Here is an 18425-nt window from a genome sequence, read left to right on the forward strand (position 1 = left end):
TTTTTATTTCTGAATAATAGTTTTAGGGGGGTGAATACAGTACTTTTGCAAGGCACTGTAAATCTTTGTCACAACCGAAGGGTTTTGGCCAACACATTTCTGGGGTTATGCACAAATCCCCCTTCACTGAGGCTTAGTATTATTGTGCTGGATACTGGACGGGTAGTTACTCATAGGTTTTTATGTGCTGGATACTGGACGGGTAGTTACTCCTAGGTTTTTATTCCTGGTGATCTGTGGTTAGAGGCTCCCTCAGTGAGTTGTCAGGTCTGAAACATGTTGACTGTCAACCCTTGATCAAACTCTACATGATTTGTCTTAGAGCTTTTGGATGTCTACACAAGGGGAGACATTTACAGGTAAATAACATGCATACCATGGATCAAATACATATGCAAGCTTATGGAAAGGTTTTTGTTGAAATGAATGGCAACAAGGTCTCTTTAACAGACTGCAACAATGTGAATCTAACTGAATCTCTTGGTACTTTTTCCCTACAGGATGTCAGAGCTGTATGACCCACGGATTCAATAACTAATAAAATGTTCTCTGATTTTTCCAGATGCATTCATTAAGACTGCTAAGCCAAAACCAACCATCGCAGATCTTTTCCAGCATGAGTGATAACTATAGACCGGTCCAGCCCCTCAACAACCGCTGCATCCGAACCAATATCAACTTTAGTTTACAAGGGAGAGACTGTCCAAACAACAGAGCACAGAAAGTACAGTATAAAGGTAAGATTCATTAGCACAAGGATATGACCAATCATGACGTATTGCAAATACAGGGACCAGCAAAAACAATCGTACTTATTCTAAATACAGTAATACCTGGGATTACGAGCATAATTAGTTCCAGAAGGATGCTTGTAATCCAAAGCACTCGTATATCAAAGCGAGTTTCCCCCTAGGAAATAATGATAACTCAGATAATCTGTTCCACAGCCACTGCTTGTCTATGCAGTACTGCCTGTGGCCAGAGGTGTGGGGGCGCCAGAGACACTCAGAAACACTCGAAGACCACTCGGAGACTCCGACCGTCACTGGCGCCCCCAAACCTCTGGCCAAATGCGGTAGTGCACATCCCAGCGACTTGAATCCTGCTCGTCTTGCGAAGCGAGTCAGGATTAAAAAAAAAAAAAAAAATAGCTCATATGGCGAAACGCTCTTAAACTGCGTTACTCGCAATCCGAGGTTCCATTGTACCTAAGAGTAGTAAGTTGCATTCAACTGGACTTGTTCTTTATTGATGACAATGTTTCCCAACTAGAGATGGTATTTGGTGTCCTCTAAACTCATCTCTAACCCGACCTCCGAACTGGTCTGCAGTTTGCCTATAGGAGGGTCGGAGTCAGCTGCTGGACTCTGCTAAATGCTGAGACCAAGGGGGGCACAGGATCTGTAGGAGGATTTCCTCTCTGCTGCCGACTGCTGAGATGGGGGGGCAGAGACGAGCCTCTCCGTGGCTGCATGGAGAGGTGCAGGATCTGGCAGAGAAGTTCTGTCCTCCACTCTGCTGCTGACTGCCGAGCTGGGGGGGCAGAGACGAGCCTCTCCGTGGGTGCATGGAGAGGAGCAGGATCTGGCAGTGGAGTTCTGTTGTCCTCTCTGCTGCCGACTGCTGGGATGGTGGGGCAGAGACGAGCCTCTCCGTGGCTGCATGGGGAGGAGCAGGATCTGGCAGAAGAGCTCTGTCCTCCTCTCTGCTACCGACTGCTGGGATGGGGGGGCAGAGACGAGCTTCTCCGTGGCTGCATGGAAAGGCGCAGGATCTGGCAGAGGAGTTCTGTCCCCCTCTCTGCTGCCGACTGCTGAGATGGGGGGGCAGAAACGAGCCTCTCTGTGGCTGCATGGAGAGTCGCAGGATCTGGCAGAGGAGTTCTGTCCTCCTCTCTGCTGCCGACTGCTGAGATGGGGGGCAGAGAGGAGCCTCTCTGTGGCTGCATGGAGAGGCGCAGGATCTGACAGAGGAGTTCTGTCCTCCTCTCTACTGCTGACTGCCGAGACAAGGTGGGGGGCAGAGACGTGGGGGGCACTGCAGCTGCATAAGAGTTGCAAGGGTCACATGAAATGGCCTGGCAGGCCGGATCTGGCTGGATACATGTGTTTTGGGGGTTTTAACTAATCTTCAGGCCTAAAATGTTTTTTTTAAACATGTGTGCAAAAACAGCTCTGGCAGCGAAAAGGCTAAAAACATGAGATGTTCTTTTGATTATATAAAAAGACATTTAAAAGGCAGATCCAGTTGGTGTAATGTAGTAAGCATGTTCCAGTAATGATAATATAACCTTACTTATTAATAGATGACTTTGATTGCTTCTCATTTATGCTGATATTATAAGAGCAGCTGTATTGTGGTGGATTGCGTGCGTCCAGGGAATGGGGTCATGTTGAACCACTGCCATTACGCTTTTATTAGTGCGGAGGGCTATTGATATAATGTGTTTTGGTTCCTTGTCAGACAATACTATAAGGCTCAGCGAATGTAATTCTCCGAGGCTTAGAAAGGAACATAATGAAGCAAAAGCTTTTGTTCCGTTCCCCTTCCATGCCAATCTCATTTATGCTTTATGGAAAAAAAAAAAAAAAAAAACTACTACTGGGAATTGGTGTATTAGCATTATGAATGCGTTTCCTCTTTTAGCAGTTATGACAAGCGCTCGGCGTGCGTCTTTTATAATGCTGAAAACAGAACTACTTTAACCACTTCAGCCCCGGAAGATTTGGCTGCTCGATGACCAGGCCATTTTTTTGCGATACGGCACTGCGTCGTTTTAACTGACAATTGCGCGGTCGTGCGACGCTGTACCCAAACAAAATTGACGTCCTTTTTTTCCCACAAATAGAGCTTTCTTTTGGTGATGTTTGATCACCTCTGCTGTTTTTATTTTTTGCGCTATAAACAAAAGAAGAGCGACAATTTTGAAAAAAAAAACACAACATCTTTTAATTTATGATATAATAGATATCCCGAAACAAATTTTAATGTATTCTTCGACATATTTTTGGTAAAAAAAATCGCAATAAGTGTATATTGATTGATTTGCGCAAAAATTATAGCGTCTACAAAATAGGGGATAGATTTATGTTTTTTTTTTTTTTTTTTTTACTAGTAATGGCGGTGATCAGCGGTTTTTATCGGGACCGCGATACTGCAGCGGACAGATCGGACACTTTTGACACATTTTTGGGACCAGTGACAATTATACAGCGATCAGTGCTATAAAAATGCACTGATTACTGTATAAATGCTACTGGCAGGGAAGGGGTTAACACTAGGGGGCGATCAAGATGCTAAATGTGTTCCCTAGTGTGTGTTCTAACTGTAGGGGGGATGGGACTGACTAGGAGGAGACAAAGATCGGTGTTCATACATAGTATGAACACACGATCTGTCTCCTCTCCCCTGAAAGAACTGGGATCTGTGTGTTTACACACACAAATCCCGGTTCTCGCTCTGTCATCGCGCCTGCCGTGCACTCGCATCGGCTCCGGCGGCGAGACGAGTGTGCATGCCTCCGGTGGCGCGTGGCCAAAAGGCGAAGCGGTGTAAGGTAACGTTGTTTTGCCCAGGGGAGCCAACCTGCCGAAGTACAACTGTGGCGGCTGGTTGGGAAGGGGTTAAATAAACAAATAAAGTTTGAAGTTTTGTAGTGGTACCCCCCCGTAGGGACTCCTGAAAGTTGTGGCCCACCTGTCACCCGGCCCCGCATTTACTTCCAAGTCACTTTTGAGACAATGAACAGTCCATGAGGTTGTTCTGTATTTTTATTGAGGGGTTTGAACTTGGATAGAGATCATGGGAATATATGGGATGCCCAGTAGAACAAGCAATTGATTGATTGTATATCAATCAGATGGGACAGCCATATACACTTGACTTACTCCAATATCCTCCAGCACATCACTTGCTTGCAGACACTCCTTCTCTCTCTCCCCTCTCTCTCTCTTTCTCTCTCTTTCTCTCTCTCTCTCTCCTTCTCTCTCTCCTCTCTCTCTCTCCCCTCTCTCTCTCTCTCTTTCTCTGTCTCTCTCTCTCTCTCTCTCTCTCTCCTTCTCTCTCTCCCCTCTCTCTTTCTCTCTCTCTCTCTCACTCTCTCTCCTCTCTCTCTCTGTCTCTCTCTGTCTCTCTCTCTTTCTCTCTCAAACACTGACAAGTGCTGGCTCCTTAAAGGGAAACTGAAGTCTGCTCACATAATTTGTAATAATAACATCTTTGCCATTCTGAAGCTTCCCTCCAACCACCTTGCATATTATTTTATGTATACCCTAAATCTGTACTTGCCAAATATGCTGCAGAAATCTCCCTCCACTAAGTCTGCAGCCATTTTAACTGTGGGCAGCTGAAGCTGCTGCCTGTTCACTTCCTGGATGTACACAGACACACAGAGGCACAACTTCAGCTCTGCAGCTCTCATTGGCCTTCTTATGACTCACCCCCCCACCCCTGACTGTAAAACTCTCACGAGAGTGAGAGAGAGAGCTGTGCATGATGTCATAAGACTAGGCTAAAGACCAGACAAGAAACAGGAAGTGGGCTGTATAATTCATTTACTGGCAGAAAAAAAATGTTTTACTATCCAAAGTTAAAACACCAAGGGCAAAAAAATTTAATAGATGGAAAGTTGAAAAAATGACTGAAGGTCAGGAGTAGGGATGAGCTTGGAGTTCGAGTCGAACTCATGTTCGACTCAAACATCGGCTGTTCGCAAGTTCGCAGAACAGCCAACTATTTGGGGTGTTCGCGGCAAATTCGAATGCCGCGGAACACCCTTTAAAAGTCTATGGGAGAAATCAAAAATGCTAATTTTAAAGGCTTATATGCAAGGTATTGTCATAAAAAGGGTTTGGGGACCCGGGTCCTGCCCCAGGGGACATGGATCAATGCAAAAAAAAAGTTTTAAAAACGGACGTTTTTTCGGGAGCAGTGATTTTAATAATGCTTAAAGTGAAACAATAAAAGTGTGATATCCCTTTAAATTTCGTAGCTAGAAGGTGTCTATAGTATGCCTGTAAAGGGGCGCATGTTTCCCGTGTTTAGAACAGTCTGACAGCAAAATGACATTTCAAAGGAAAAAAAGTCATTTAAAAGTACTCGCAGCTATTAATGCATTGCTGGTCCGACAATACACAATACCCCGAACCAAAATTTTTTTAAAAAATGACGTGGGGGGTCCCCCTAAATTCCATACCAGGCCCTTCAGGTCTGGTATGGATATTAAGGGGAACCTCGGCCAAAATTTTTTTAAAAATGACGTGGGGGGTCCTCCTAAATTCCATACCAGGCCCTTCAGGTCTGGTATGGATATTAAGGGGAACCCCGCGCCAAAATGTAAAAAAAAAAACGGCCTGGGGTCCCCCCAAAAATCCATACTGGACCCTTATCCGAGCACGCAACCTGGCAGGCCGCAGGAAAAGAGGGGGGGATGAGAGAGCGGCCCCCCCCCCTCCTGAACCGTACCAGGCCACATGCCCTCAACATTGGGAGGGTGCTTTGGGGTAGCCCCCCAAAACACCTTGTCCACATGTTGATGAGGACAAGGGCCTCATCCCCACAACCCTGGCCGGTGGTTGTGGGGGTCTGCAGGCGGGGGGCTTATCGAAATCTGGAAGACCCCTTTAACAAGGGGACCCCCAGATCCCGGCCCTCCCCCCTGTGTGAAATGGTAAGGGGGTACAAAAGTACTGTCAAAAATGTTAAAAATTACAAGAGACAGTTTTTGACAATTCCTTTATTTAAATGCTTCTTCTTTCTTCTTTCTTCTACCTTCTATCTTTCTTCGGTTTCTTCCTCCATCTTCTTCTTCTTTTGGTTCTTCTGGCTCTTCTGGTTCTTCCTCCGGTGTTCTCGTCCAGCATCTCCTCCGCGGCGTCTTCTTCCCTTCTTCTCCTCAGGCCGCTCCGCATCCACATGGGGACAAGGTGTTTTGGGGGGCTACCCCAGAGCACCCTCCCAATGTTGAGGGCATGTGGCCTGGTACGGTTCAGATGGGGGGCGCTCTCTCGTCCCCCCTCTTTTCCTGCAGCCTGCCAGGTTGTGTGCTCGGATAAGGGTCTGGTATGGATTTTTGGGGGGGACCCCACACCGTTTTTTTTTTAAATTTTGGCCGGGGTTCCCCTTAAAATCCATACCAGACCTGAAGGGTCTGGTATGGAATTTAGGGGGACCCCCACATCATTTTTTTTTTAAATTTTGGTTCGAGGTTCCCCTGTGGGGAATTCCAATGCCGTTTTTATCAATGAACTTCTATGTGTATTGTTGGACCGGCAATGCATTAATAGCCGTGAGTAGTTTTAAATGACTTTTTTCCTTTGAAATGTCATTTTGCTGTCAGACTGTTCTAAACACAGGAAACATGCCCCCTTTACAGGCATACTATAGACACCCCCAGGTACAAAATTTAAAGGGATATTACACTTTTATTGTTTCACTTTATGCATTATTAAAATCACTGCTCCCCAAAAAACGGCAGTTTTTAAAACTTTTTTTTTTGCATTGATCCATGTCCCCTGGGGCAGGACCCAGGTCCCCAAACACTTTTTATGACAATAACTTGCATATAAGCCTTTAAAATTAGCACTTTTGATTATTCATGTTCGTGTCCCATAGACTTTAACAGTGTTCGCGTGTTCGAACAAATTTTTTTCCTGTTCGCATGTTCTGGTGCGAACCAAACAGGGGGGTGTTCGGCTCATTACTAGTCAGGAGGGAGGGTCTCCTACTGGGTCCCTCCCGACCTCCTAGGCCAGACTTCCTGTCTGCCGGGTGGAGCTGTCTCCAACCAGTGAATAGCAGAGACAGCATCAAATGGCGTCCCTAACAACCAATGATTGGCAGGTTGTTAAGGATGCTGACAGGTGGCGCCCCCCTAAAAACCAGTGAATAGCAGAGCTGGCACCTAACAGTGTCCTTAAGAACCAGTGATTGGCTGATTGTTAAAGTGGAACTTCACTCTCCCAAACAACATTTTTACTCCTTATGCTGCTAGCATTACTAAATAAATAGGAAAGTATATTGTATTTACTTGTTTTAAACTTTTTTTTTAAATGTCTTCAGTTACTTCCTGGTTTCCTGCCTAGGCAAATTAGGTCATGCATCCCAGTAGTCTTCAGGAGGGGAGGAGAGGAGGAGGGGTTTTCTCAGCTAAGCACACTCTTCTGTATGCATACTTGAGCTAAGGGCAGAAAGTAAATGCTACATGAATCATTTGCCCTTACTCAAGATGGCCACGGCCACAAATGCTAGGGGGGTGATTCTCAAAGTTATTTCTCAGCAAAATAAAGCATGGATGGATGGGGGAGTTTGCTTTAAATAATAAAAATGAATTAAATGGTGTTTTTTGGTTTGTGGTCCTCAGATGCAGTGAAGATCCGCTTTAAAGACACTGGCACTTGCCAGCTCCTTAAAAGACTGAATAGCAGAGCTGGGTCCTGCCAACATCCTTAACAACCAGTGATTGGCTTGTTGCTAAGGATGCTGGCAAGTGCCAACTCCTTAACAACCAGCATCTTTTTTACTAAGAATTGTGATGTGACCCCCAAAAATGCACCAAAAAATGCACTTTTGCAACTTTGGTGCATCTCCATTGACTTTAAAGCGGAGTTCCACCCATATAAAAGTCAGCAGCTACAAAAAGTGTAGCTTCTGACTTTTAATAACCGGACACTTACCTGTCCCGTGATGCGGGCGTGCGAAGCCCTGCTCCAGTCCCCCTCCTCTTTGCGGCACCGGCATCACTACTGTGGGTGCCCGGTTTTGGCTTCACAGCCGGGCACACACTGCGCACACTCGAGCCGCTGCGTGCTGTGATCGGCCGGGCAATCTTCTGGGACCTAAGACGTGTCCCAGAAGATTGCAGGGAGGGAGGGGGGGAGAGGTGAACTACCTTCCGGCGCCGCGTTCCCCCCGGGAGGAAGTGGGAGCTGGATGCCTCTAAAAAGAGGTTATCAGCTCCCCCCCCCCCCCCCAAAAAAAAATGACGTGCCAAATGTGGCATGTCAGGGGGTCACGGTCACTTAAAGCGGAAGTTCCATTTTTGGGTGGAACTCCGCTTTAAATGGAAAGTGCGTTTTTTGTCTGCTTTGGAAAAGTGCACAAAAGATGCAGCATGCAGGACTTTTCAAACCGCAGCACAAACACAGTACAGCAATGTGAAAAGTCGCATTGGATTTAAAGGGGAATAAGTTTGATGCGCTTTGAAGCATCTTACCAGCACGGCAAAAGTGCATCAGTGTGAAAAAGGCCCTTTGGATTTATTGTGTTATATTTCACAGTCCAACTTTTGACATGCTTGGGCGACTTTCTTGGATAGCTGGTATAATGAGTGCTGTTGATCCCAGGATCTTACTTTCTTTAATTTACATTTTCAGTGCATAGAATGAAGCTTTCTCCAAACGCTTCTGATATTTTTCACACCTCCATCCTGTCCTCTTCTGTAGGATGTCACTCTCTCTTCTACCACTAGGGGGCGTTCGTCCCAATGGCCGGCCCACCCTAAACAAGTGGACAGGGTGGAGCTGTGAAAACTATCACAAGTGCTTGGGGCAGGTTTCACTTCATTCACAAATGGCCTACAGTTATGGGAAGAGTATAAATGGATATATTTAAAGTTGAATTCGTTTAAAATGCAATAGTGCTCATAGACTGCACATAGTATTTATTTAAAGGTGAACTGATCCTTTAAAATGAAATAAAAAAAACACAGGATTTCCCCCTTGACACAATTGTCAGCTCTCCCTAACCAAGAGCTGTTCATTCTGTGTAAATGAGAGCAAGATTTAATGTTACTTAGCTATTTTCTCTCCAGTTCATACAGAAGAGTGAATCAGAAAAAATACCGCATTAATGCCACTAGATGGCGCTGATAATCAGAGGCTATAAACACCTATTGGCTATGATAAGCAGCGCCCTCTAGTGGCCATAATGCAGTATTTTTCCCAAACTACTCTATTTTTAATGAAATAAACAACATTGGACCTGGAGTGAAAATAGCCTAATAACATTTTATTTTAGCCCCTATTCACCCAGAATGAATGTAAAAGATGAAAAGCTAGAAATATGGCAGCTGTAAGCCCGCCCTTTCATAAAAAGCGAACCGTGTTATCCATTCATTTCAAATAATTAGTTCTTGTGGCTTCGCTGAGCAGGGCAAAGGCTTAACACTCCAAATAGTTGATCCTTACTCCCAATAGCGAACCTGCAAACTTTTTCAGGGAGAAGTTTGTGATTCATGAATTTCACAAATCCCAAGGAATTTGCTGCAAACACTTTGTGGTGGGGAATCCAAACCTCTTCCCCACTCAGCATGAGATAATGGCACTCCGCATGTTATAATACAAGGGCTGCTGTTAGAAATCATGAGGCCTCGTACAGCCTACCTTATAGCCCCCCCACCCCCAGCTTGGGTGGGTGTACAGGTGCAGGTGTATGACCCCGAACATGGCTCCAACCGCATGAACAAATCACTCATTCACGTGGCCAGAGTACCCCTTTGAATGAGCCCTTAATTGTGTTTTATTTATTTATTTATTTATTTTTCACTTTTTTTTTTTTTTTTTTAACAATAATAAATAGCCTGGGATGGTTAGTGAAATATCAGGGGTCTAAACAGATCCCTAAATTCTCACTTTTGAAACAGAGAAACTGATTGTAAGCTCTTATGAGCAGGCCCTCTTAACCCTACTGTATTTTATTGTATTGTCTCCCTTTTATATTGTTAAGGGCTGCGTAAACTGTTGGCGCTATATAAATCCTGTATTATATCAATAATAATTGAGGACACAAATCCCCAATCCTTTCTCTGCAGCCTTAGCTGTTACAGAATGAATGATCAGGAAGCACTGTATACAGAGGCTCCCTGTTCATTCACAAACTGAAGCATAGTAAACATGGGGGGCTTGGGGGATCAAATCTGTGGATGAAAGGGCATCCTGGACTGGAGAGGGGGTGATCGGAGGGGTGGAGGGGGCATTCATTGAAATTGATCCCCCTGTGGCACCCCCTTCAGCTCCTGGCAGTCAGCAGGAGAGAGGGGAGGAGATGCTAGCTTTGCTACAGTGAGGGGAAACTGCTTGCCACAAAAAGCTGCCCGAGTCTCCCTGTTGAACTGATAGGATCCGGGCCCCATACAGGAGGGCCAGTGCTAGCCCCTTATCAGCGACCCCGCGTTTTGGACCTGGCAGGTAGAACAGCTTCTATAAATGTATGTCATCTGAGTATTTATCTGTTTACCTGATGTTCAGCTTCAAAAATTACTAACGGATGAAGGGGATTAGACAGATCCGTGAATTCTCACTTTTGAAACAGAGAAAGTGATTGAGGACACAAATCCACAATCCTTTCCCTGCAGCCTTAACTGCTACAGAATGAATTGACAGGAAGAACAATATACAGAGGCTCCCTGTTCATTCACAAAATGAAGCATAGTATTAATGGGGGAGAGATAGGGGGATCAAAGCTGTGGATAAAAGGGGATCCTGGACTGGAAAGGGGTTGATCAAATCCCCCTGTGTCTCCCCCTGCAGCAGCTGACAGTCCGCAGGAGGGAGGGAAGGAAATGGCAGCTATGCTACAGTGAGGGGAAACTGCCTGCACCAAAAACTGCCCAGGCCCCCCTGTTGAACTGATGGGGCATGGGCCCCATGCACAAGGCCACTGTTAGAAATCACGGGGGCCCCATACAGCCTACTTGACAGGGCCCCCCGGCCGAAAGTGACTGAGGACATAGATTTATCCTTTCGAACTGATGGGGCCCAGGCCCAGTACAGGAGGGCTGGCTGTACTGCCTTATCAGCGGTCCTGCCCATACAGGAGGGCCAGTGTTACCCCCTTATCAGCAGCCCTGCCCATACAGGAGGGCCAGTGTTACCCCCTTATCGGTAGCCCTGCCCCTACAGGAGGGCCAGTGCTTCCCCCTTATCAGCGGCCCTGCCCCTACAGGAGGGCCAGTGCTACCCCCTTATTGGTGGCCCTGCATATTGGAACTGGCAGGTAAAACAGCTTCTAGAAATGTATGTCATCAGACATATGACAAACGTATGTAGGCATAGGACACGCCCCATGCCACACCCCCTTAAAGGAGAATTAACACACAAAAAAAGGTTAATTAAATCAACAAGTGCTTTTTTTACCACTGCAATTTCTTTATATTAGCTTTTAAAATTTACAAATGCAGCAATTTAGAAATCAGATGAAAGGTTTAGCACTGGTAAACACTATCTGAAAGATAAAAAGTGCATTTTATATACAACTATATGGATCAGACCAAAATGAGGAGGAAAGAGGGACAGAGGGACATTGCTCCAAATCAGGGACAGTCCCTCGAAATCAGGGACAGTTGGGATCTATCCATCAGAGTATTTATCTGTTTACCTGGCGTTCAGCTTCAAAAATTACTAACGGATAAAGACTGGGTTGATGCAAAGCAGTTTCCAAAGCTGCAGATCAATATTGACGAATGTGCTATTCGTCTTATAACTTATGGCTTCTTTCAACCCATGTAAAAAAACAAGAAGATTGCCTTGTTTGCAAATAGCAGAATATAAATCATGATTGACTTTGTCATTTGTATTTTCTTCCTAGTGAATGAATGGCTTCTAAAGTGAACCTATTAGTCAACCCACCAAGAAGAGTCACCAAGTCGCCCGTCGGCCTGGATTGACATGATTTGCACCAAGCTCCATCCACGTCCTTGGACATGTACTTCATTAACAGCACCCATCATGTGCAGTTTGGCGGCAAAAAAAAAAATAAGAAAAAAGAAAAAAAAGAAAAAAAAAAAAAGAAAGAAAAGCAAACCTTAATAAACGTTTCAAAACGTCCATAAAACCTCAAGGGATGAGGCAAACTCGCTACGGTTTCTGACAATTTACAACCAACGCAGACAAAGACTTGACTGCCTTTGTACATAAAGATGGCTTTCTTTCTATTAAAAAAAAAAACATTTGCTTTGGACACTTTTGAAGTGTATCCATAACCTCATTCCACGAATTTTGGGAGTCCCCCTTGACCTGCTTTATCATAACCGCATACGGAATATAAAAAAAAAAAAAGAAGAGCGAGAGATGGGAGAGCAGACATGAACGAAAAACAAAGACTGTTTCTAGGCTACGGTTGTTCAGGTTACTTCTTAACAAGGCGAGATGGCGAGTGATTATATGTATAATATATATATATATTATTAAAGAGTATAAAGACATAAAATTATTTATTTCTTCTCCAATAGCTCCCGAAAAAAAAGAAGACAAAAAATTTTGTTATCCAGCTAAAATCATCATTTGTTTCTTTTTGTTTTTTGTTTTTTTTTCTGTTAACAGCTTTTTTTATGATTATTATTTTATGCTGCATTTTAGTCATTTTTATGTTCTACACAGCTGTCTCCACCATCCGTAATCCCATCCGATGCCTCTTCTTTATCCAGTTTTGTTTCCGAAAAATTGCACAGAGATTCTGGTTGCAGCTCCAGGAGGAATCCAGTTTTTTTTCGACTGAGCTGTTTTATTCCCTCTTTTCCTTTTTTTTTTTTTTTTCATTTCAAAATAAGTAAAGGTTGTCACCCTTTTCTAAGAATACTCATTAATTGTGTTTGGTTACTGTCAGCATCTTAATAAATGTTATTAAAGATCTTGTAATAACTAGAATGGTTTTATTATATGGAAATCCAGAAAAAGTGTTTCCTGTAAATAAGCTATGCCACTGGTGTATTTCTGGGCAAAAAAAACATATTTAGGCCATTTTTGCAGTAAGTGTACATTTCCCCATGTTTTTTTCCCTTTAAAATGTTGACTCTGCCAGAAATCCAATGAGCTCTTAGCTTCCTGTGTATAAATGGCCATACTCCAATCACATCACTCCTTTAAAAGAAACTTTATTCCAGGTCTGTGGTCCCTGATGTACAGTAAGTGAGAGATAGCGCTGGACCATTGTAACTAGATCAGGGTTTCTCAACCAGGGTTCCTCCAGAGGTTGCTAGAGGTTCCTTGAATGATGAGCAATTTCTGCCTCTCAGGTAAGTTCCCACTGACACCATTGATCATTTTAGCTACACTATATTACTAAAAGTATTGGGACGCCTGCCTTTACACGCACACATGAACTTTAATGGTATCCCAGTCTTAGTCCGTAGAGTTCAATATTGAGTTGGCCCGCCCTTTGCAGCTATAACAGCTTCAACTCTTCTGGGAAGGCTGTCCACAAAATTTAGGAGTGTGTCTATGGGAATGTTTGACCATTCTTCCAGAAGCGCATTTGTGAGGTCAGGCACTGATGTTGGGTGAGAAGGCCTGGCTTGCAGTTTAATCCCAAAGGTGTTCTATTGGGTTCAGGTTAGCACTCTGCGCAGGCCAGTCAAGTTCCTCCACCCCAAACTCGCTCATCCATGTTTTTATGGACCTTGTTTTGCGCACTGGTCCAAATCATTTGGTGGATGGGGGATTATGGTGTAGGGTTTTTTTTTCAGGGGTTGGGCTTGGACCCTTAGCTCCAGTGAAGGGAACTCTTAAGGCGTCAGCATACCAAGACATTTTGAACAATTTCACGCTCCCAACTTTGTGGGAAAAGTTTGGGGATGGCCCCCTCTTGTTCCAACATAAATGCACACCAGTGCACAAAGCAAGGTCCATAAAGACATGGATGAGCGAGTTTGGGGTAGAGAAACTTGACTGGCCTGCGCATAGTCCTGACCTCAACCCCATAGAACACCTTTGGGATGAATTAGAACAGAGACTGCGAGCCAGGCAGGTTCGCTGGTTTCTCTACCCGACGGCAATTGCCATACCAATTTTAGGTCTACCAATGGGAGCACAGAGCCCATGTTCCCACCATGGAGGGTGCGGACATGTACCAGACATAGAATAAAGCTGGCACCATGGTATATCAGTTAAAATGTACTTTATTCAAAACAGTGGATTTCGTCATTTAAAAAACACGTGTTTCAGCCGCCAGGCCTTATCCATGCGCCATGACTAAAGACCTCAACCCCATAGAACACCTTTGGGATGAATTAGAGCGGAGACTGCAAGCCAGGCCTTCTCGTCCAACATCAGTACCTGACCTCACAAATGCGCTTCTGGAAGAATGGTCAAACATTCCCATAGACATACTCCTAAACCTTGTGGACAGCCTTCCCAGAAGAGTTGAAGCTGTTATAGCTGCAAAGGGTGAGCCAACTCAACATTGAACCTTACGGACAGGATGCGATTAAAGTTCATGTGCATTTAAAGCCAGGCATCCCAATACACCAATATATTACCAAAAGTATGTGTACAGCCATTGTTGGGGCCCACTCGCCACATTGGTGCAAAGAGGCTAACACACACTGATAACTAATCCTGTCTTTCATGAAACAAAGAGAATGTTGCTAAGACAGATAGATATTTAGACTTACATTATTCAATTTTACTTTAGATTTACCAAAATCATATAAGGTCAAACCTAAACACTTTCAATTTGTATGCAATCGGGCAGGCCTTTGCACTAAATAGTTGAAGGTAAATCTAAAGAAAATTGATAATGTATGGCTGGCAAAATAGACAAGTATATAGATAGAGACATACAGTATTTTATATCTTAAAATAAAACATGGAATAGATAGATAGATAGATAGATAGATAGATAGATAGATAGATAGATAGATAGATAGATAGATAGATAGATAGATAGATAGATAGATAGATAGAATTGAGTATTTTAATAGCTCCGTACTACACATATATACTGTAACCTCATCTACAGCTGACCTAGATCTGTACCATCTTCTGTCTCAGTTCTCAGTTTCCTTACATCCTTACGACATGATCTAGTGGGACTACCAAACATGAAACAGATTCTCACATAAATCATATGGCTAATGGCAAATCAATAAAAGGCACGGCTGAGCAAGTATGATCCTTCAGTATTACTTACAGCTAACAGCAAACTCAGTTTTCCTCGAAAATTGACATAACATGTATAATTGCTACACAAGCTGTTCTGTGAGTTACTTTCATGTATTGTTACACCGAGGCTGATGATATGATTACAGGAGGCAGAAGATTCACAGGTAAGGATTCGCGTTGGCATTTGAAAACAGATTTATGCTACGTGTTTGTAGCTAATATGGAGGACACTACTTTATGTAATTGACAGAATCTAGTACTGGTTAAAAAAAAAAAAGTTGACTAAGGGCAGCAAAATCATTACAGTCCCCCTCCTCTCACACTTCCATCTTAAAAGTATAAGCTCAACCAGTAAAGGAGGCAGGGATATGGTGTGGTGCTGGAAATTAAGCTCCTGTTAGGATAAGTGAACCTCACACAAAGCTGGAGAAGGGGGTAGGGCTTAACTTACTGACCACCAATTATGTGGAAGAGGGGTGATCTGAACCCTACTGACCACCAATGCCAAGGAAGGGGTGAACTGAATTCCACTGACCACCAATGCCAAGGTAAGGATGAACTGAATTCCACTGACCACCAATGCCAAGGAAAGGGTGAACTGAATTCCACTGACCACCAATGCCAAGGAAAGGTTGAACTGAGTTCCACTGACCACCAATGCCAAGGAAAGGTTGAACTGAGTTCCACCGACCACCAATGCCAAAGAAGGGGTGATCTGAACCCCTCTGACCACCAATGCCAAAGAAGGGGTGATGATGATCCAAACCCTGATAACCACTAATGCCAAGGATGGGGTGATCTGAAGACCACTGGCCACCAATACTGGGGAAGGGAGGATCTTAACCCCACCGACCACCAAAGCCAAGGAAGGGTTTCATAGTCTAAATCCCAATGACCACCATAACTGAAAAGGGAGGGAATTTAAACCCTATGGACCACCAAGTCTGTGGAAGGGGGGATCACCCTATCCTTGGCATTGGTGGCCAGTAGGGTTCAGATCACCCCTTTCATGGCATTGGTGGCCAGTGAAATTCAGATCACTTCTTCCTTTGAATTGGTGCTCAGTGGGCTTCAGATCACCCCTTCCTTGGCATTGGTGGTTGGCAGGGTTCAGATCGCCCCACTGACCACCAAAGCCAAAGAAGGGTTTCATAGTCTAAATCCCACTGACCGCCATAACTGAAAAGGGAGGGAATTTAAACCCCACAGACCACCAAGTCTGTGGAAGGGGGGATCACCCCATCCTTGGCATTGGTGGTCAGTAGGGTTCAGATCACCCCTTTCATAGCATTGGTGGCCAGTGAAATTCAGATCACTTCTTCCTTTGCATTGGTGCTCAGTGGAAGGGGGAATCTTAACCCCACTGACCACCAAAGCCCAGGAAGGGTTTTATATGCTAAATCCCACTGACCACCATGACTGAAAAGGGAGAGAATTTAAACCCCACTGACCAATAATTTCATGAAAGGATTGGGGGGGGGGGGGCTTATCATCATTAACCAACAGTCAAAATTAAAATAAATATTATTAGAAAATATTATATTTGTTATTATTTATCGTATTAAGTATAGAATAAAATATAAAAATAAGTATAAAAGTGATAACCTTTATTTAATTTATTATTTATAATATTATTATTATTATTATTATTATTATTAATAATAATAATAATAATAATAATAATAATAATAAAATAAATAATCATTTAATAACATTAAATAAAGGTTATCACTTCAACAACAAAGTTTTTGCATAGCAATCTGTTTTATGTCACATAAATAATAATAAAGTAAATTACGTTATTATATACTGTTATTTTATTATTTTTATTATTATCATTAATAATAATAATATTTTACGTATTATTATTTATTTAACAGATTCCGATGCAGAAATTCGGAGTTGAACTGACAATCTTTATTTAATTTATGATTTATTATTTTATTATATATTATTATTAATATTGGTATTATTATTATTGATAATATTGATAAATTAAATAAAGGTTACCACTTAGGCCGGGTTCACATATATGCGGCCGTAGTTTCAGTGCAGCAGTCCGGTGTATTTCTGTTCACCAGTTCAGGTGCAATTCAGGTGCAAATTGTTACCTGAATTTGCACCTGAACCGGACCCAAATATGCACAGGACCCTTTTTTAAACCGCACCGTGGCCGCCCCGGACATGCGTGAAACAGCTCCATTGAGAGCCGGTCACACTCACATAGTATGCAAATTGGATGCAGTATATGGCATATATGTGAACCCGGCCTTAAACTTTCTGCATAAGAGTCTGTTAAATAAAAAATAATAACTTAAATAATAACAATAATACTTTATTATACACAACAAAAACTAAAATAAAATACCTAATTTGGCTCAACCACCCCTACTAACAAAAAATATATATAATATATATAAACTCGCTGGATCAATTAGAATCATGTTTGTATTTATTATCAAAAGGAAGTACAACATATAAAATGGTACCGCATAAGACAAACTACGCTTATGCTATAAAGAACTGTATATCCACCTCACATATCAGAATAACCATTGTATTTGACCCAACAGAACTTTTTTCAGGGCGGGCGGGGGGGGGGCATCATTTTAAGGTCACCCATGCTCTGCCCCTTTTTGGCAATGTCATGAGGGGGAGGGGTTTAGTCATCATATAAAGTGCAGGCATGCAAAGGTTTGAGAAACCTGATGCAAAAGCTTAATAGAAGGATCAAGCTGCCATTTTCTGATTAGCAATTTCTAATCTATTTTTAACTCCCACCCTGCCCCGCCCCTAAACACACCCTCGTAAATGATCTCATGAAATTACACTGTTAAATGTTTTATACAGTTCCAAACATAAATATTAACCACTTGACGACCGCCTCACGCCGATGTACGTCGGCAAAGTGGCACGGACAGGCAAAATCACGTACAGGGTACGTGATTTGCCTTCCGCGGGTGGGGGGTCCGATCGGACCCCCCCCGGTGCCCGAGGCGGTCGTCTTTTGTCCAGCGGCGATCGGTGATGAGGGGGAGACCATCCGTTCGTGGCCCCCCCCTCGCGATCGCCGCCGGCCAATGAAAACACTCCTTTGCTGCTGTATGCTAAACAGCAGCAAAGGAAGTGATGTCATCTCCCCTCGGGTCGGTATTTTCCGTTCCGGCCCGAGGAGAGAAGACATCTATGTGAGTGCACCAACACACACACACACACAGTAGAACATGCCAGGCACACAAAACACCCCGATCCCCCCCCCGATCGCCCCCCGATCCCCCCCCAATCACCCCCCCCCCCCTGTCACAAACTGACACCAGCAGTTTTTTTTTTTTTTTTTTTTTTTTTTTTCTGATTACTGCATAGTGTCAGTTTGTGACAGTTACAGTGTTGGGACAGTGAGTATTACCCCCCTTTAGGTCTAGGGTACCCCCCTAACCCCCCCTAATAAAGTTTTAACCCCTTGATCACCCCCTGTCACCAGTGTCACTAAGCGATCATTTTTCTGATCGCTGTATTAGTGTCGCTGGTGACGCTAGTTAGTGAGGTAAA

At 43.6% G+C, this 18425-nt stretch overlaps 1 protein-coding gene across 2 annotated transcripts in view; it reads left to right on the top strand.

The window, feature by feature from the left end:
- Window positions 1-12641, top strand: part of CA10 (carbonic anhydrase 10) — a 318945-nt gene extending 306304 nt beyond the window's left edge. For both annotated transcript variants that reach the window (XM_073606688.1, XM_073606689.1), the window contains exons 9-10: window positions 563-737; window positions 11584-12641. In XM_073606688.1, the coding sequence (XP_073462789.1) occupies window positions 563-737; window positions 11584-11606 (198 nt within the window). In that variant the 3' untranslated portion in view covers window positions 11607-12641. The remainder of the gene's footprint in view (window positions 1-562; window positions 738-11583) is intronic.
- The last annotated feature ends 5784 nt before the right edge of the window (window positions 12642-18425 follow it).

Source organism: Aquarana catesbeiana, linkage group LG12 (genome assembly GCF_042186555.1).
Source record: "Aquarana catesbeiana isolate 2022-GZ linkage group LG12, ASM4218655v1, whole genome shotgun sequence".
Taxonomy (NCBI): Eukaryota; Metazoa; Chordata; class Amphibia; order Anura; family Ranidae; genus Aquarana; species Aquarana catesbeiana.